Here is a 21,287-nt window from a genome sequence, read left to right on the forward strand (position 1 = left end):
CACGGCATGAATGAGCCCACGACACTACGCAGCGTGAGCCTGTGCACTCATTTAACAGTCACGCTGGTCTTCATGTCACCTATTTGAGGCGTAGTTCACCCGTCAGGTAGGCGCTGACGCTAGTCTGTCCACTGAAAGTGAATGAATTTACACGCCGCGCACGTTACAGGTTTGATGTCATCACATAGGTGCTGTACACACGTTTTAGTCTAGTTAGCTGACATTAATTGCCCCTCATACACACACACACACACAGACACACAGGCACAGACACACACACAGGCACACACACAAACACAGGCGCGCACACACACACAGGCACACACATACAAACACACACGGGCACACGCACACACACACACACAGGCACACACTCATACTCATACACACACACAAACACACGTAGGCACACAAACACACACACACACACAGGCACACACACATACACAGGCGCGCACACACACACAGGCACACGCACACACACATACACACACAGGCACACACACACATACATACACAGGCACACACACACATACATACACAGGCACACACACACACACACAGGCACACACTCATACACACACACACAAACACACGTAGGCACACAAACACACACACACACACACAGGAACACACGCACATACACACAGACACACAACACACACTGATGCTCAATCCACATGTACACAGGGATTTACGAAAACTGGATTTTTTCTTCCTCATTTCAAATTAAAAATCAACTGTTTTACCTCTGTAGTTTCAGATTTCTTAACGCTCCCCCCGTCCCGCGGCTTTACTAAACTCAGTGATATTACCCTTGTCACGCTAAGATGATGAAGATGGTGTTTGTCAATCTGAAGTCTGGGAAAAAAAGCCATAACCGTGAAATCTGCATCTCTGTTTCTCAATATAGTGGAAGAGTAACTACAAGTTTATGTGTAAGGATGTAAAAAGTCCTGTTACCATGTCCACCATTGCAGGAAAATATGACGCCTTATTGGTGACGTGTTGTAAAAGGAGATAACGGTGCACACTCTGACTCTCTCAGTTTTCACTGTCCACACAGTTTCTGCTCATCTTCACGCTGGAAACTGGAGTTTGTGTGTGGACAAAAGGCTGAAACTTAAAGAAAAAGCTGCATTTTATGAAAAAAAACATTATATACAGTACTGTGCAGATGTCTCAGGCAGGTGTGGAGAATTGATGCTGGTTTGAAGGCAATGGGTGGTCACACCAAGGGTTGGTTTGATTTAGTTTTTTACCTCTGTTCACTCACTTTGCATTGTGTGTGTGTGTGTGAGTGTGAACACGGTGCTCTCTGAGTAAAAGCAGTAAAAGGTGTAACAGTGAGTGGAGCAGCGAGCGTTGAGGGCTGAGCTTCCTTTCTTAGAAACCACGAGTGTGTGTGTGTGTGTGTGTGTGTGTGTGTGTGTGTGTGTGTGTGTGTGTGTGTGTGTGTGTGAGGATGAGTTGGTCCTGTCAGGTTGAAGCTGCTGTCAGCTGTCTGCTGGTATGAGAGGAGAGAAAACACCGTGACTCGGCCTGGACGTGCTCCATTGTCACGTCTCATATCTCCACACCATCATATTATAAATCCAGTGGAGCAGCTGGCTGTATCTCAGCGGCATCGCTCAGCGGATCACCTGCATGAAACAGGTTAAAGAAGACGCTCAGACTCTTCAAGGAGTCTAAGTGAAATGTTTCCTCCAAGCAGAAAATTGTGTGAAGTTATCAGATTTCCAAATAGCTGCGAGTGAGAGAAAAAAAGAGAGACACAGAGAGAGAGAGAGAGAGAGAGAGAGAGAGAGAGAGAGAGAGAGAGAGAGAGAGAGGAGGAAATGAAGCTGGTGGAGCTGAACGACACATTCAGAGGTTATCAGGAGTCGTTGTGTGTAAAAGGTGTGTGTGTCAGTGTCTTAGTGTCAGAGTCAAACTGTCCATCAGCTGCAGCTCTTCCTGATGTCTCCTGAATGTTGTAACAAACAGAAAATGACCAAAAACTACACTAGAAAGACACATAAAAAGGGCAAAAAAAAAGACAAAAAAAGGCCCAAATAAGACACATAAGACATAAGATGACAAAAAAGACACAAAAATACAAAAAAAGACACAAAAAAGACATAAGATGACAAAAAAGACACAAAAATACCAAAGAAAGACACAAAAAAGAAGTAAAATGACAAAAACTACATACCAAAAAGACACAAAAAGGATGTAAAATGACAAAAAAATACAAAAAAAAGACACAAAAGAAAACGTAAAATGACAAAAGATGTAAAATGACAAAAAAGACACAAAAATACAAAAAAAGACACAAAAAGACATAAAATTACAAAAAAATACCACAAAAAGACACGAAATGACCCAAAAAATATGTAAAATTACCAAAACAAAACATGCAAAATTACAAAAAAATGACCAAAAACAGTTTTCTCCACATATTCAGTGTGTAAAAGGTGTGTGTGTCAGTGTCTTAGTGTCAGAGTCAAACTGTCCATCAGCTGCAGCTCTTCCTGATGTGTCCTGGATGTTGTAACAAACAGAAAATGACCAAAAACTACACAAAAATGCAAAAAAATAAAAAAAGACGTAAAATGACAAAAAAGACACACATAAGTGTCTTATATACATAAGTGTAAAATGACCAAAAATAAGTAAAGTTACAAAAAAGACACAAAATATCAAAAAAGGCACAAAAGACGTAAAATAACAAAAATATAAGTAAAGTTACAAAGACACAAAAAGTCACAAAAATACAAAAAAACCCCACATTTGACATAAACTTACCAAAAAGAAGTAAAATTACAAAAAAAGACACAAAAATACCAAAAAAGACAAAAATAAGATGTAAAATTAAAAAAAGACACAAAAATTCCACAAAAGAAATAAAATGACCAAATACAGTTTTCTCCACATATTCAGTGTGTGAAAGGTGTGTGTGTCAGTGTCTTAGTGTCAGAGTCAAACTGTCCATCAGTTGTAACAAAAAAAATTTACCAAAAACAACACAAAAAAGACACAAAAATGCAAAAGATACAAAAAGACGTAAAATGACAAAAAAGACACGCATAAGATGTAAAATGACAAAAAATAAGTAAAGTTACAAAAAAGACACAAAATATCAAAAAAGGCACAAAAGACGTAAAATAACAAAAATATAAGTAAAGTTACAAAGACACAAAAAGTCACAAAAATACAAAAAAAAACACATTTTACATAAACTTACCAAAAAGAAGTAAAATTACAAAAAAGACACAAAAATACCAAAAAAGACAAAAATAAGATGTAAAATTAAAAAAAGACACAAAAATTCCACAAAAGAAATAAAATGACCAAATACAGTTTTCTCCACATATTCAGTGTGTGAAAGGTGTGTGTGTCAGTGTCTTAGTGTCAGAGTCAAACTGTCCATCAGTTGTAACAAAAAAAAAATTACCAAAAACAACACAAAAAAGACACAAAAATGCAAAAGATACAAAAAGACGTAAAATGACAAAAAAGACACGCATAAGATGTAAAATGACAAAAAATAAGTAAAGTTACAAAAAAGACACAAAATATCAAAAAAGGCACAAAAAGATGCAAAATAACAAAAAAATAAGTTAAGTTACAAAGAAAGACACAAAAAAGTCACAAAAATAAAAAAAAACACATTAGACATAAAATTACCAAAAAGAAGTAAAATTACAAAAAAAGACACAAAAATACCAAAAAAGACACAAATAAGTAGTAAAATTAAAAAAAGACACAAAAATTCCACAAAAGAAATAAAATGACCAAAGAAAACATGCAAAATGACAAAAAACGGCCCCAAAAGACACAAAATTACCAAGAAAGGGACACCAAATGACCAGAAACAGTTTTCTCCACATATTCTGTGTGTAAAAGGTGTGTGTGTCAGTGTCTTAGTGTCAGAGTCAAACTGTCCATCAGCTGCAGCTCTTCATCAGGACGTTTGTTCTGCTGTCAGGTGACGGATGTCTGATTCCTGTCAGTGTCAGAGATCACATCTGATCCATCCTCAGGGAGAGAAGTCACGTCTTACAGCAGAACAAAGGCGGGATCAAATATGACACACAAAGACATATAAGACGTAAGATCTCAAAAAAAAGAATTCAAATTACAAAAAAAAGAAACAAAAATACCAAAAAAGACGCAACAAAGACACAAAATTACCAAAAAAGATGTCAAGTTACCCAAAAAGTTGTAAAATTACCAAAAAAGCATGCAAAATGACAAAAGAACACACACCTGCTGATTTTGTCCGTTTAATCTACCTCAGTCAGATCTAAAGACACATATCAACTTGTCTACAAGTGAGAACAACTCAAACATACTGTGAAAGTGTGAAATTTCCAGAGATCACCTGAGAATAATCAAGTTTTTAATTTTTTTTCAGTACCAAGGTAATCCAGTGATATTTGTCAGTACATACACAGGAATCATGCAAACAACAACAGCCTATCGATGATTCAGCGTACTTAAAATTACGTTAATTTGCCAAAATTCGATCAAAGGAATCTTGGTTTTTACTCTAGAACTGAGAGAATTGTCCAAATATTTTGGACAACGTGATGTTTGAGTTTATGTAGTAGTAAATATGTAGGCAAAAGAATTAAATTGATATTTCATGAGACAGTTATCATAGCGGAAAATCTCAAACCTTTGCAGCCCTTTTCTCCATTTTACTCCTTTGCATTAAGTCACATTTTATGGTTATTCCAACTTTTCCACCTCAGACCCGCATGTAAACTAGGCTCCGTTTACATGATGACGGTCTGAACAGAAGACACAAAAGTGGCGTCGCGTCTTCACTTTTTATTCCTCGTTTAGACGAGCGTTTTCAGGAGGAAATCTGCTGCATACGGTGACGCAAAAGTGTGTGAATTGGATTGGATCAATGTCATTAATTTATTATATAAAAAATAAATAAAAATCGTATGCCTCTTTTCTATTTGCATCCTTCTGATTTAAATATCAAAATAAACTTTTTCAACAGGTTAATAAATTCTGCCTTTCTTTCCGCCATTTTTGGGAAGGGGTAGCTCGGAGACAGCTCTAGCTTGAGGTTGCTATGACGACTGTCACAGAGGAGCGTTTCTGGGTCCTGTCCTGATTGACGCGCCAAAACAACAGCAAGGCATTGTGGGATTTGTAGTATTAGCGGTAAATGCGCCGTATAATACCGGCGGGTCAGCTTTTATAGTACAATAATAAGATAATAATTTGGTATTGCCTCGCGGGCCAAATAAAATTACACTGCGGGCCAATTTTGGCCCGCGGGCCAGAGTTTGACACCCCTGACTTAAAGCGATAAGAGCATCTTTGGGCATGAGGTAATTCCAGATCCTTCCCTGTTCACTAATACTATCTGTACATATCCTGTACATTTGGTGGAAAGACTCCTGTAAGTTTATTAGAGCTGCCAGAGCAGCTTGAAGGTCCCACCATGGAAATAATCCCACGTTTGTTTATTTTCCTGTCCTGGAGCATGTATGTGACGTAAACACATACGTGACGTGAGCAGATCAGATCAGAGTTTTGCGTCTTGTCAGTGTAGACGACACGCTACGGAGGAGCGTATTTAACTTTTCCACTTTGGAAGGTGGTTTCAGATTTTTTGCGTTTTTAAGCCCCCAAAACGCCGTCACCGTCTAAACGAAAGGCACTTCCGATAAAATATTTTGTTGTTTTTACCCGCAAGCGTCCTCGTGTAAACGGGGCCTAATTCACAATATTTCTCCAGACTTTTCAAATGTTCTGTTTCCCCGCAGGTTATTTTTTTGTGCAAATAGAATTTTTGCACATGAAAACAGGTGGAGGGAAACACTTTTCCTCTGTCTGTCTGTCTGTCTGTCTGTCTGTCTGTCTGTCTGTCTGTCTGTCTGTCTGTCTGTGGGTGTCACAGTAATTAAATCGTTGCTCTCTGGGACGAACTCTCATCTGCTTTCAGTTCAAAGCAGGTGACGGGAGGAAGAGATAGAGAGGGATTAATACTGCAGGCTGCTGCTGCCACGCAATTATCTCACCACCTCCCACCACACACACACACACACACACACACACACACACACACACACACTCTCACACCTCCCCCTCTCTTCCTCCCAGCACCTGTCCATCAGCACCTTCACATCCATCTCCTTCCATATTCATACTGAAGCACGCTCGACTGAAGAGTATGTCACACACACTGACTGCAGGACAAAAGACGAGTGTGTGTGACATCTGTTACACAGGAGGCGACATCTGTGGGCGGACATATAATATTACAATTATTATCTTCATCAATATGTTAAAGACTCTCTGATGTCCTCCGAACCCCAACGAGCTGTTTCAGAGCTTTTTTTGTTGCTTTTTTACATTTTCCTCTCTGTGTCCTTGTGTTTCTCTGCAATATACAAAATATACATAAATTTGTAAGTGCTGCAGCTCTAGGGAGTCAGCTCAGTCATGGCTAGAAGTGGGAACAACTCAAACATGTCTTTGTGCAGAATAACACAGTGAGAATGACAGAAATCTATCTGGTAAACGAATGTTGTTACAAACACAAAATGACCAAAAAAGAAAAAAAATGACCAAAAAAATACAAAAAATTACCAAAAAAGACACAAAATAATGAAAGAAAGACACAAATTGACCAAAAAAGACACAAAGTAACCAAAGAAAGATACAAATTGACAAAATAACAAAAAAATACACAAAAAAGACACAAAATAACCAAAAAATCTCCACATATTTTACATATTGAAGTATCGTCATGTTTCCAGCCTCTCCTGTCCTCTCCTCTCTGCTCTGTGTAAACAGCCTCCCCTGTCCTCTCCTCTCTGCTCTGTGTAAACAGATTCTCAGTGAATATTTGTCTCGTGACCGTTGGTCTCAGCAGAATCAATCATGTCTTCTCAGTGTCTCTGAGGAGCAGAATTTAATGTTTTTAACAGGATCTGGTTTATTTTTAATGACACATGGAGAAGAAAGAGATTCTGACACAAATATCAACATTTAACACAAGTTTTGGTCACTTTCAGTTTCTTTTAACTGTTTTAGAGTTTTCAGTGTAAACCAACTGTTCAAGTCGGTAAATCTTCCAGTACAGATGAACTTTATAGCAGCGTTTTGCAGCAGAGACCTCTTGTTGCTGGTTGGAGCCTCCACTGCGTCAAACATAATCAGCCTGGTCAGCCTGTGACCTGCCGGAAGGTAAATCTAAAGAATAAGGTGTCCTTAAAAGCTGTAAAACCTTCAGAAGAAGCGTCTGATGCACATTAACTGTTAACCTCAGCGCGGCAAAAGCCTTTTGCAACATCTGTCCTCTCTGACCTGGAAAGAACTCTTCAGAAAGAACGACTGAAAGCAAAAATCCAGTTTATGAAGTGCAGCATGTGAGTGTTGGTTCTATAGACGAAGGTCACGTCAACAAACTGAAGCAGATCTTCTCTTCTGTATTGGAAGCTCAGTTGATGAAGTTGGACTCAGGGAATAAAAGCATTTATTACGGAGACAGTCAGCACTTTTGTTATAATAGATGTCACCGAGTGTCACGGTTTCATTTTCAATTCATCAGATAGATATTAGAGCTCAGGAGCTGTCGCCACCTCAGTGTGGAGGTGTGAAGAGGCTCTGTAGCAGCAGGCCAGCCTCCTCTCATCAGCCGGATATTAAATATCTATTCGCTCCTTTATTACCTCTTACTCTTATTTCAGTGATGGAGATTGATCGTTGATGGAGTCCGTGCACAAGAGCTCAGCTTGTATCTTTAACTTTTAATTGTTTTTGTTTTGGAATTCAGTGTTGGTGTGTTTTTACATTACGATGATGTTTAACCCTTCACATTTTGTTCAGTTTAATTCAGTCGAATGTTAGAAGTCTTTTGAAAGCACATTTATTTGGATGTCGAGGCCACAAAAGGATTTTATACAGTTAAAAATCACCTTGAGCTAGGGGTGTGCCATATCATATCGTTCACGATAATATCGGTATATTTTTTTTATGGTTCAAAAAAATGCATATCATGATATTGGCAACATTCCTTCTTCTTGATGTAGTGGCGTAAGGCTAACAATTAAAGTTGTTTTAATCACAAAAAGCTACTTACTCCCTGTCCCTAAACACATGCAGCTTTCAAAATAAGAGCACAGTGTGTTAACAGAATCCACCACAGAACTTTCAAGAAGACTGTCAAAATAAGATGCCTTGAATAAAACATACAAGAACCTTTATTCTCCTTTACAAAATTTCATTAAAATATGCCCCCGAATCCCTAAATGGTTATTTTTATTATTTGCTCATACTCAAGAGTCAAGAGTAAATTTTTTTGTATTTGGCAACTGTTGAAATTTAATTAATCGTTATCGCAAAAATAGCCTGAAATATCATGATATTCTTTTAGGGCCATATCGCCCAGCCCTACCTTGAGCTGGAAAAAGTCTTCTTCACATACATCAGAGTGTATTTACAGACCAGTTTGTGCCTGGAAATGTGTCTTTATGATGAGCTGCTGCTGTGTGTTAGCTAAAGTTTAGGTGTCTATTAAACCTCCAGCTAACTCGTGTCTGTCCTGCTGTAGTTCTGGACTGGAGGATGACGGATCCCAACCACCCCATGAACGCCCTGATGCGCCTGAACCAGATCCACCCAGGCCTCCAGTACCGCCTGCTGTCCCAGTCCGGCCCGGTGCACGCTCCGGTCTTCACCATGTCCGTGGAGATCCAGGGAACAACCTACCAGGCCACCGGGAACTCCAAGAGGACCGCCAAGCTCCAGGTCGCCCTCAAGGTATTCAAAACTTGTGCTGGTACCAACCTGGATGGATCTGTTCCCCTTTAGCCCAGAGGACACGGCGTCCATGATTTCCAAAAACTATTCACAATGTACAGTACAGGCCAAACATTTGGACACACCTTCTCATTCAATGCGTTTTTCTTTATTTTCATTACTTTTTACATTGTAGATTCTCACTGAAGGCATCAAAACTATGAATGAACACATATGGAATTATGTACTTACCGTATTTTCCGGACTATAAGTCGCTCCGGAGTATAAGTCGCACCAGCCATAAAATGCATAATAAAGAAGGAAAAAACATATATAAGTCGCACTGGGGTATAAGTCGCATTTTTGGGGGAAATGTATTTGATAAAATCCAACACCAAGAACAGACATGTCATCTTGAAAGGTAATTTAAAATAAAAATAGAATAGAGGCAACAACAGGCTGAATAATTGTACGGTATGCTTACGTTACATGACACAACTGAGAACGTGCCTGGTATGTTAACATAACATATTAAGAGTTATTCAGATAACTATAGCATAAATAACATGCTAAGAAGTTTACCAAACCATCCGTGTCACTCCAAATAACTAAAATCCAATGAAATCTTCATCCTCGGTGTCACTTTTAAACAACTCCGCTAACTCCGGAGGTAGAAGATGCGGCGCTTCTTCTTCTATGTCGCTTATGTCAGACTCATCCTCATACTCGGCCTAGAGCGCCCTCTTGCGGTTTAGTGTGAAAATAACATGTGAAATGATATACCGGTAATAATGTGTTAATAATTTCACACATAAGTCGCTCCAGAGTATAAGTCGCACCCCCGGCCAAACTATGAAAAAAACTGCGACTTATAGTCCGGAAAATACGGTAACAAAAAAGTGTGAAATAACTGAAAACATGTCTTATATTTTAGATTCCTCAAAGTAACCGCCCTTTGCTTACTAGAATATAAGACATGTTTTCAGTTATTTCACACTTTTTTGTTAAGTACATAATTCCACATGTGTTCATTAATGTAAATAGTCATGAAAATAAAGGAAACGCATTGAATGAGAAGGTGTGTGTCCAAACTTTTGGCCTGTACTGTAGTTAGTCACCACGGCACACTTTACATCAGTCTCAGGTGAGCTCGGGCCCAGAGAAGTTGGTGCTGTTAGAGTTCGTTTTTTTGCAGAACAGATGAGAGGAGAGTAAAATGAATGAATGATTGATTTATTTCAAATATGCAACAACAATACAATAATAACAATGCATCAACAGGAGTCAGCCCTAGTGACTCCTGCACTGATAAGGCCGCCAAGCACTCTATAAAAATGCCACAACATATTTGAAAAGGGGTGGGAAGAAGGGTAACACTTTACAATAACCAACTAAGTGATGTTTATAGATGGTTTATAAACCAATTATTAACCATTTACAAAGTGCTGTAAATATTTAATCTTTAAATGTTTTCAACCAATTTCTTAAAGGTATGTGAATCATTTCAAAATCATTAACATACCTAATATGGTGTTTAAAAATGTAATGAGTGCAACTAAAACTTTTTTTGTTGCTCTTTTTGCATTTTCCTCTCTGTGTCCTTGTGTTTCTCTGTAATATACAAAATCTACATCAATGTATAAGTCCTGCAGCTCTAGGGAGTCAGCACAGTCATGGTTAGAAGAGGAAGCAACTCAAACATGTCTTTGTGCAGAATAACACAGTGAGAATGACACAAAATAACCAAAGAAAGATACAAATTGACAAAATAACAAAAAATACACAAAAAAAACAAAATTACAAAAAAGACACAAGATAACCAAAGAAAGACACAAATTGGCAAAAAAAGAAACAAAATAACAAGAAAATACACACAAAAAGAGACAAAATGACAAAAAAGAGACAAAATAATCAAAGACACAAAGTAACAAAAAAAGACAAAATGACCAATAACCAACTAAGTGATGTTTATAGATGGTTTATAAACCAATTATTAACCATTTACAAAGTGCTGTAAATATTTAATCTTTAAATGTTTTCAACCAATTTCTTAAAGGTATATGAATCATTTCAAAATCATTAACATACCTAATATGGTGTTAAAAGTGTAATAATGAGTGCAACTAAAACTATTGATAAACTATTAATTATATTTTAATTGTTTGTCAATGGTAAATTAATTATAAACTTACCTTAAATAATTTATTAATGGCTAAAAGATGGTATATTAGTTAGTTAAACAATAATAAATGATGTATTTACCATTCTAAATGGCCTATAAACGGTTTATAAATGATGATTAAACATTAATAAACTATCTGTTTACCATACCTGTTAAACATAATTTATAAATGATGGTTATTGTAAAGTGTTACCGGAAGAAGTAAAAACTTGTTCAATCCCACCCCACTTCTTTAAACAATATTAACAGGTAAGATTTTTCTAATTTCTCATTATCATGATATCAATTCTATGTATCAACACTTGCATATCTGTACACCATACCGACACACATAGATACACACAAGCGTAAAATCCTTTTGACTATTTATTTAAGACAATAATGAAAGAGTGAGCATGTACATGGATAATAAGAAATTAACTCTTAAAACAAGATAAATTATGTAACACTTCTAAATCTAAAGGTTTTTTTTCTTAGTAAGAAACAAATAATTGTCAGTGCACTCTGCTCGGGCCAGTTCATCGCTGCGTGCAGCTTTAATTTATCTTGCTTTAGGAGTTAATTTCTTATTTTAAGTGTTCAACATGCTTATTTCTAGATTTAACAATCCTAATTTAAGAAATCTTGTCAAGTGAAATTATCTGTCCATGCAGCAAGATCATTTCCCTCAGATTTAGTGTTTTTACCTTGTTTTTAGACACACATTTTTTGCAGTGTGCCCCCGCGACCCAGATAAGCGGATGAAAATGGATGGATGTTTTCTGTTTTAAAAAACCCTTTAGAAATATACATAAATGATGCAATCCCCAATATAACAAATCACTACACGTTCTGTGTAGCTTCACATGATAAGTTTACCTGAGACATGTAATACTGCTGTAGGTGAGGACATTAAAAACACCTTTTCAGCAGCTTGTCCTCGCTCTGCCTGCACTGCAGTTTGTGAGAACAGAGTGAGTGTCAGATGTTTCACATGAACACAAAGAAAGTGTTGGAAATCGATGAGAGAGAACAGAGAATGTTCTTTTTGTGACAAAGCTTTTATTGAACTTGTGAAGTCTGACTGCTCACACTTTCTCACCAACATTTATTCATTCGGTTACACATTCACACGTCACACTGCCCTGCACAGCCCGTCTCTGTCTCTGTGCTGCTGCTGTTGTTGTTGTTGTTGTTGTTGTTGTTGTTGATGGTCACTTTGCAGCCTCATGCAGCAGCTGTCAGGAGCGCCTGGCTCAACAGCAGCTCAGTCACAGGTGATGGATGTGAACGTGAAGTGTACAAGTTACTGAGTTACTGTGTGTGTGTGTGTGTGTGTGTGTGTGTGTGTGTTCAGGCGCTGCAGGCTCTGGGTTTTGTTCTCGGCGGGGACGGGGACATGGACTCGCTGAGCGCCGACGAAAAGTCAGATGGCGAAGGAAAGAATGACAGAATGTCCACCAGCTCCAGCTCCACCTCCATCACCTCCTCCACAGACACACAGGAGGTGGGGAGCACACACACACACACACACACACAGACACTGGGATTATTAACAAGTGCACATGAGGATTAGACTGGTGCGCAGACAGACAGTCAAACCAGTCTGAGATGTGATGGAGGTTCCACGTCAGTAAACACATCACTGAGGTTTTTCAAATTTGGACGTTATACTATACGATGACTTTTATTATGAAATTTGGACAATGATAATGCTGATAATGGTGTCTAAACTAGAATGGAAACTTGTAGAAAATTGTAGAAAATCAAAAATGGAAAAAACCGCTAGGAAAATAAAATCATTTTAAAGCAAATGTAACTGAGATCACTGAGATCAACAGAAAATGCTGTTTTTGTTTTTTAAACCAATTTTAGTGTTCACTAAGCTTTTTATAACACTTTGCAGCCCTCCTCTACCTACAGATACTATACTATGACTTTTATTATGAAATTTGGACGACATACTATACTATACTACACTATACTATACTATACTATACTATACTATGACTGTTATTATGAAATTTGGATAACATACTATACTATGACTTTTATTATGAAATTTGGACGACAGACCATACTATACTATGCTATGACTTTTATTATGAAATTTGGACGACAGACTATACTATACTATACTATACTATACTATACTATACTATACTATGACTTTCATTATGAAATTTTGCCAACATACCATACTATGACTTTTATTATGAAATTTAGACGACATACTATACTATGACTTTTATTATGAAATTTGGACGACATACTATATACTTTTTTTCATGAAATTTGACGATATATAACTTTTTCATGAAATTTTGAGAAAGAATGTCCACCAGCTCCACCTCCATCACCTCCTCCACAGACACACAGGAGGTGGGGAGCACACACACACACACAAACACACTGGGATTATTAACAAGTGCACATGAGGATTAGACTGGTGCACAGACGGACAGTCAAACCAGTCTGAGATGTGATGGAGGTTCCACGTCAGTAAACACATCACTGAGGTTCATTAAAAGTTAAAAATGTAGTTAAGATGTCAGTTGTAAACAATGAGCTGCAAACACTAAAGTCACCTGAAGTCTTGTTTGTTTTGGAAGAAAGGCCACTAAAATATTCATCTCGCTCTTGTTTCTACACAGGTTGAATGCACTGATTCTAAGCCTTTCAAATGTAATGTAATGTAAAATTGATCTTCTTCTCATCTTATTTTATTTATAACAAATTTCAAAAACAGGTTTATTTTATCATCAAAGCTTCTAACATGTTGGTTGAAGTCAAAAATAAGTTTCTGCTTAATTTTTCTCCACATGACACATTAAATCCTGCTGTATTTGTGTGCATGTTTACACTGCAAATGTCAGTACTGCTGAGTCACAAATCTTTAATAAGTTTTATCATAAAGTTATTATCAAAGTAAAAAAGAAAGAAAACAAATATTGGCTGACGGATGTTAATATAAATGCAGACTCCTGCTGTCAGGGAGCCCTGAGGGTCATTAAAAAACAATATTTGGTGGAATTTCTTCATATATCTGTCATGTTAATAAGATGATTGTGACGTTGATATTTGTCAGTCAGTCACATTCTGCCACATATTTATCTATTTTTGCACACAAAGGGATTCATCATGTGACGGGGCTTGCTTGTCTGAGGAGAAACATGAGCTCTTGTAACAAATCCAAACTCTGTGTCTGCAGTCCAGAGCTCCGGGTCCCATCCTGACGGCGGGGGGCAAGAACCCAGTGATGGAGCTGAATGAGAAACGCCGCGGCCTCAAATACGAGCTGATATCAGAGAGCGGCAGCAGCTACGACAAACGCTTCATCATCGAGGTACACACACACACACACACACACACACACACTTCCTGTCTGCCTTTCAAAGACTCTTATTAGAAATTGATGAGGTGTTTGATGTTTGCTGCTTCCTGAATATCAAAACATCTTCACACACTTTTTAAAAAGCCAGGACCGACAGCTGAACATGAAGCCAATGTTATCCTGTGAAATCAATCTGAGTCCCACTGAACAACTTTTATTTTTTACCGACTTTATACAAACCTGACATTTTGGTTTCCAGTTCAAATTTGAACATTGGAGGTTAATTAGTAACCAGGATCTTTTCTATGTATAAAGCATACTCTGCGATGACTTTTTCATAAAATTTTGGCGACATACTATACTATGACTTTTTTTTCACAATTTGGATAGTAGTAATACAGTAGTATATAGTAGTATAGTTGTAATCGTAGTGTAAGTTTTCCAAAAAGAGTGAAGAAACACCATATTAAAGGACATCTCAAAAAAAAGTCATACTATAGCATGTCAATTTATGTCAAAAATGGTCAAATTTCAAAATGCCTAAACATGCTTAAAATGGGTCAGTTATAGTCTGTTGATACATGTAGTAGTATTGTTTGTCCAAAAATAAAAAAAAGTCATACTATAGCATGTCGATTTTTGTCAAAAATGGTCACATTTTAAAATGCTTAAAATTGGTCAATTTTGGTGCTTAGATACATGTGGTAGTATAGTTTATCCAAAAATAGTGAGAAAAACACCGTATTTTGGGGCGTCCAAAAATTACCCCCTAAAAATAAAGTCATACTATAGCATGTCGATTTTTGTTTGAAATGGTCAAATTTAAAAATGCCTTAAAAATGCTTAAAATGACCCTTTCAAAAAAAGTCATACTATACCATGTTGATTTTTGTCAAAAATGGCCAAATTTCAAAATGCCTAAGAATGGATCAATGTTGGCCTGTTGATAAATGTGGTAGTATAGTTTGTCCAAAAATAGTAAAAAAATACTATATTAAGGGAAATTCAAAACTGACCCCCTCAAGAAAGTGTCATACTATAGCATGTCGTTTTATGCCAAATTTCAAAATGCCTAAAATGGGTCAATTATTGTCTGTTGATACACGTGGTAGTATAGTTTGTGCATGTAGATTTTTTTCAAAAATGCTTAAAATGTGTCAATTATAGTCTGTTGATACATATGAGATCATAATATGGCCAAAGATGACAGTAAAACACCATATTATCGGCTGTCCAAAAATTACCCCCTCAAAAAAAAAGTCATTTTATAGCATGTCGATTTCTGTCAAAAATGGTCAAATTTAAAAATGCCTAAAACTGCTTAAAATGTGTCAATTATAGTCTGTTGATACATGTTACAGCATAATATGGCCAGAAATTACAGTAAAATACCATATTATGGGATGTCCAAAAATGTCCCCTTCAAAAAAAGTTGATTTTTGTCAAAAATGGTCAATTTTTTTACAAAAGTTTGAAGACATAATGAACTATGACTTTTCTAATGAAATTTTGCAACATGCTATACTGTGACATTTGTGTGAAAGTGAAGTGAAACAACATACATTTATTTTAATTACAAAGGAACTCAGATTATTGTTACAAACATTACAGATGATTACAGGTAGATTACAGAGGAGACAAGGCCTGTGTGTCCTGCTATAATCACAGAAATAAATACGACCAAAAGCTTACTTCTAAAAAATAAGATATATACTATCTTTTCCTAAAAGTAACAAAAACTTGTATAAAAAAAAAAACTTCAGAAAGTTACCGTACTGAACAGAAAACCAGAAAACAGACAACAGAGAAAAGAGCAGCCCTGCACCTCATTACAATAAACAATGGAATTATTGTCATAGTTTAGTAATAATTTCACAGAGGAAGTATTAACACTAACATTTTCTGGCTCTAAACACAATATATGAATATAACATTATGCTGAGGAAGGTTTGATCCAGTCATCATGTGCAGAGGACAAATAAACAACACAACAGCACAGGGAGGACTAAAAAAATGACTCTCATGACACACTTTTGACAGCACACTTTACTAGACACTTTTAATGATATTCTATAATAGGACTTTTGAGGACATTTTGGACTTTTTTAGGACGTTTGCACAACATAATATACAATTACTTTTTTCATTTCATATTGAACTAAGACCTTTTTTCCACCTTTCATGGTATAGAATAAAATTGAAAATACAAAGTACGCAACTGATGTGCAGAGTTTATAGCTATTGCTAATTTTCAACTCCTGTTGCAAGTTGGGCTATTACATGAACAACAACATAATAGACACAGAATTATATAAAAGATCAACATGCTAAAACGACATTACAAAGTAATAAAATACATACACAGAATCAGCATAAAATTATATAAAAACTACATTACACTAATAAACAAACCACAAAGTCAGTACTGTATATTATAAATATAACACCTTACAAGCTGAATATCAGGACACGAAAAGGGTCATTTTTGGACAAACAATACTACCACATGTATCAACAGATTATAATTGACCCATTTTAACCATTTTTAGTCATTCTAATATTTGACCATTTTTGACCAAAATCGACGTGCTATAGTTTGACCTTTTGTTTTTGGACAAACAATACTACTGCATGTATCAACAGACTATAATTGACCCATTTTAACCATTTTTAGTCATTCTAATATTTGACCATTTTTGACCAAAATCGACGTGCTATAGTTTGACCTTTTGTTTTTGGACAAACAATACTACTGCATGTATCAACAGACTATAATTGACCCATTTTAAGCATGTTTAGGCAATTTGAAATTTGACAATGTTTGACAAAAAACGACATGCTATAGTATGATTTTTTTTTTTGAGGGGGACATTTTTGGACATCCCATAATATGGTGTTTTTCTGTCATTTCTGGCCATATTATGTTCTCATATGTATCAACAGACTATAATTTACCTATTTTAAGCACTTTCAGGCTTTTAAAAATGTGTCAATTTTTGATAAAAATCGACATGCTATATATAGTATGACTTTCTTTTCAGGTGGTCTTTTTTGGACACCCCATAATATGTTGCTTTTTTCACTATTTTTGGACAAACTAAACTACTACATGCATCAACAGAGTATAATTGGGCCATTTCTAGCATTTTTAAGCATTTTTAAATTTTACCCTTTTTGACAAAAATCGAAATGCTATAGTATGGATTTTTTCTGTTTTTGGACATACCATATTTTGGTGTTTTTACGCTATTTTTGGACAACTATACATGTCAACATACCATAATTGACCCATTTGAAGCATTTTAACGCATGATGACTTTATGACTTTTTTTGAGGGGGTCATTTTTGGACATCCAATAATATGGTGTTTTTCTGTCATTTCTGGCCATATTATACTCTGATATGTATCAACAGACTATACTGCCCTACAAAGTCTAACTGAAGTAACTACAAAAAACAGAAAAACTGCAATCAAGTTTTTTTTAACATTTTTATCTGGCCAGCCAAATTAGTTATAGGTAGGTAAGTGATATGAAACTTATTTCTACATGTATTGATGATGTCATTTTTATGCTAAAAAATCATGACGATTTATTTGACCTTTGACCCCAAAAATGTAGTTACTGCACTCTGGTTTTACTGTAAAAGGTTCTAATAGTGATGTTGTCGTCTTCTTTCAGCTTTTATATTTTGTTTCCAGTGAATTTTCAAATGTATTTGGTTATACGTGTATTTAAAAGTGTTTAACAACTCTATTCAAAGATTTGTGTATTTTAGACTTAATATTATAAAGAAATGTTATATTCTAGTCTTAATATAATTTTACCTCGTTTTTTTTTTTACTTAATCACTATCTAGATAATCATTTCCCTATCAAATAAATTTATAATTTCTATTATTCTTGTCTTCACTATTCAACACAATGAAGAAATATAAGTATCACAGTCAAAGTGAACTTACTGCAGTCCGCTTTGGTTTTATGTTTAAATTCGTTTTGAGTTGGATTTTGTTTGAATTTTTATATCATTATTTCTATGAAATAAAGCAAAATTAAAACCTAAAACTTTGCCACAAGATAAAACAGACATCAAGGAGTTCCTTTTTTAATTATAACTCAGTTTTGCCCAAAAATGTAGTTACTGCAGTTAGACTTGGTAGGTCAGTATAATTGACCCATTTTAAGCATTTTTAGGCATGTTAGAATCTGACCATTTTTGACCAAAATCGACATACAGATGATTTTAGTGGTCTAGTCCGTCGACTCCAAATTCATCCACACGTCTTCTCTCTGTGTTGTCTCATGTGATAGGTGGAGGTGGACAAGCAGGTCTTTCGGGGGACGGGTCCCAATAAGAAAGTAGCCAAAGCCAGCGCAGCACTCGCCGCCCTCAACAGCCTGTTCTCTGGCTCCAAATCTACAAGCACCAAGAAGAAAAGACCCAACCCCCCTGTGAGTCCAGCATGTTGTTCATATCGTCAACATTAAATGAAACAGCATCATGTGCAGTGCTCATGTCTTCCTGCTGTGTGTTCGTGTAGCCAAAGCGACCCATCACCTCGGTATTGACCCTCCCGGCCCTCGCTGCCAGACCTCCACGTGTCCCCGTCATCCCCAGAGCGCCCTACATCAGCACCCCACCCACACACGGATACATCCCCCCAGGTAGGTCCAGACTACCTGAACACCTCACACAGCAGCTCTGCAACCGCACTTCTACTAAAAACATTTACCGGTACATCTCTGAAGATGTTTTTGAGATATCCTGGAAGAAACAAACAGGAATGGTAGATTAATAACAACTTAAATCAGGGATTCCCAACGGGGGGGGCCCGACCTCCCCCAGGGGGGTGCCAAAGATCCACGGGGGGTCGCGAAGCCCTCTTGATTTTAAGGGATGTAATAAATCTAATGTGTTAAATATAGATGAGTCAGCATTTAATTCATTAGTGGGACAAAAACAACTAAATAAGGGCTACAATAAACGTTTATTAATTTATTTAAATAGAAAATCACTATAGAAAAGTTTAAAAATAAAGGCTATATCGCGAGAATAAGGACATGTGTAACATCCCTCCTGCAGTATACACAGGTAACCTCACCTAGCGGTAACCTCACCTAGCGATAACCTCACCTAGCGATAAACTCACCTATCGGTAACCTCACCTAGCGGTAACCTCACCTAGAGGTAACCTCACCTAGCGATAACCTCACCTAGCGATAAACTCACCTATCGGTAACCTCACCTAGTGGTAACCTCACCTGGAGGTAACCTCACCTAGCGGTAACCTCGACTAGCGGTAACCTCACCTAGCGGTAACCTCATCTAACGGTAACCTCACGGTAACCTCACCTAGCGGTTACCTCACCTAGTGGTAACCTCACCTAGCGGTAACCTCACCTTGCGGTAACCTCACCTAGCGGTAACCTCACCTAGCGGTAACCTCACCTTGCGGTAACCTCACCTAGCGGTAACCTCGCCTATCGGTAACCTCGCCTAGCAACAGAAACTCAGAGCTAAGGGAAAAATTACGAAGCGTCGGGGAGACGAAAATGCTGAATATCTCAAAAAGAAAAAGAGAGGGTACCATGAAAGTCACATTGAGTTCGGCTTCATAGAAGCAATGGACAATGGGGGGGTCGCCAAATTTTACAATGGTAAAAATGTGGGTCCCTCAAGAAAAAGGTTGGGAACCACTCCCTTAAATTACAAAAACTGAATGATGGATTGTCTCATTCAGCTGTTTTATTTTCACTGTGTCATACTCTCTCTCTCATTTTCCTCCCAGGTTTCGGAGCTCCTTACGGTTACAGCCCTGCAGGCGCCCTCCCTCCCTACGGTAAACTCACAGTCACTCTATCTGATCAATAATTCATCCGTTTGATTGGTCCATCACTGCATCCCAACATTTGAGTTCTTTTTGTTTTCTTTTTCTTTGCTCTTCCTCAGGTTTTCCCACCAGAATGCCCTCAGTAGTTGTCCCAGTCATCAGAGTCCCCACAACATACCCCGTCACCCACCTCTACCCCTATTAAGACCCTCCCTCACCTCATCTCACCTCACCTCTCCTCACAGGAAGTCACCTGTTTTTGTTATTTCATAACACTGGAATCCTCAAACATTCAGTCAGCACCGTTGTTGTACAGCATCTCCCCTCAAAAGCAACCAGCTGCATTAAATCGGCCTTTAGTTTGACAAATAGGCTCTTTGATCATGAAACCATTATGCATAAAATAACTGAGTTCAGCCTTTGGTGAGCAGCAGTGTGTGAACAGCTGATAAGGTTTTACGCCGTAGGGAGCTTAAGTCTTACTTTGGGGAACTAAATCAACATTCACTATTAGGGATCCGACTTTTTCATTCCTGATACGGAGACCTATGGGCCGATACTCATTACTGTTCAGAAACGAGTGTTTAATTAATTTTAATCAAGCCTGAAACTGACTGGAATTTTTTCTTTTATGTGTGTAAATGTGTGAATATGAATCTACTGAATTGTTGTTTATTATTAGATAATAGTAATAATAAAGAATTGAATAGTTCGGCCCGATCGTCACAATACCCATCCAGATATTTGAGTCAGCCTTGGCCCAATATCAGGAGCAGAGCATCCTGATTCCTTATAAGAACCTACCAAAACTCTGCTATGGTAAACAAATTAACCTACCACTAGCTAAAAAATAAATAAAAAAAACATAAACTGCTTCTTAAGTACACCAACTACCAAACATCCAATGAAGAAACCTCAATAAATAACCACAGAAATGAACCGAACAACTGTTTTTTGGTTCTCACTATAAGTGCCCTAAAGTATGATGAACTAACTACTAGATATTTAATGTCAGAAAAGGAATTCATATTCACTGTAAGAAAACCAAATATTATTTGTTGGAGAAAGAAAGAGTTTAGGTAATAATCTAGTTTCCTACATTGGATACAGTAGTATATTTTTGTTAGTTCCCTAAAGTGGCCGACCATAGGAAACTTAGAAAATGGACAGCCAAGGTAGGAAACTAGAACAGTTATGAAGTGTCCACGA

General features: G+C 37.1%; 1 protein-coding gene across 1 annotated transcript in view; it reads left to right on the plus strand.

Annotated features, from left to right (window-relative positions):
• LOC131974680 (spermatid perinuclear RNA-binding protein-like) overlaps positions 1 to 21,287 on the plus strand; it is a 126,605-nt gene that overhangs the window by 102,833 nt on the left and 2,485 nt on the right. The window contains exons 12-17 of the mRNA XM_059337088.1: positions 8,567 to 8,775; positions 12,273 to 12,422; positions 14,127 to 14,261; positions 18,559 to 18,699; positions 18,789 to 18,912; positions 20,037 to 20,087. Of these exons, the coding sequence (XP_059193071.1) occupies positions 8,567 to 8,775; positions 12,273 to 12,422; positions 14,127 to 14,261; positions 18,559 to 18,699; positions 18,789 to 18,912; positions 20,037 to 20,087 (810 nt within the window). The remainder of the gene's footprint in view (positions 1 to 8,566; positions 8,776 to 12,272; positions 12,423 to 14,126; positions 14,262 to 18,558; positions 18,700 to 18,788; positions 18,913 to 20,036; positions 20,088 to 21,287) is intronic.

This window comes from Centropristis striata, chromosome 7 (assembly GCF_030273125.1).
Source record: "Centropristis striata isolate RG_2023a ecotype Rhode Island chromosome 7, C.striata_1.0, whole genome shotgun sequence".
Classification (NCBI taxonomy): Eukaryota; Metazoa; Chordata; class Actinopteri; order Perciformes; family Serranidae; genus Centropristis; species Centropristis striata.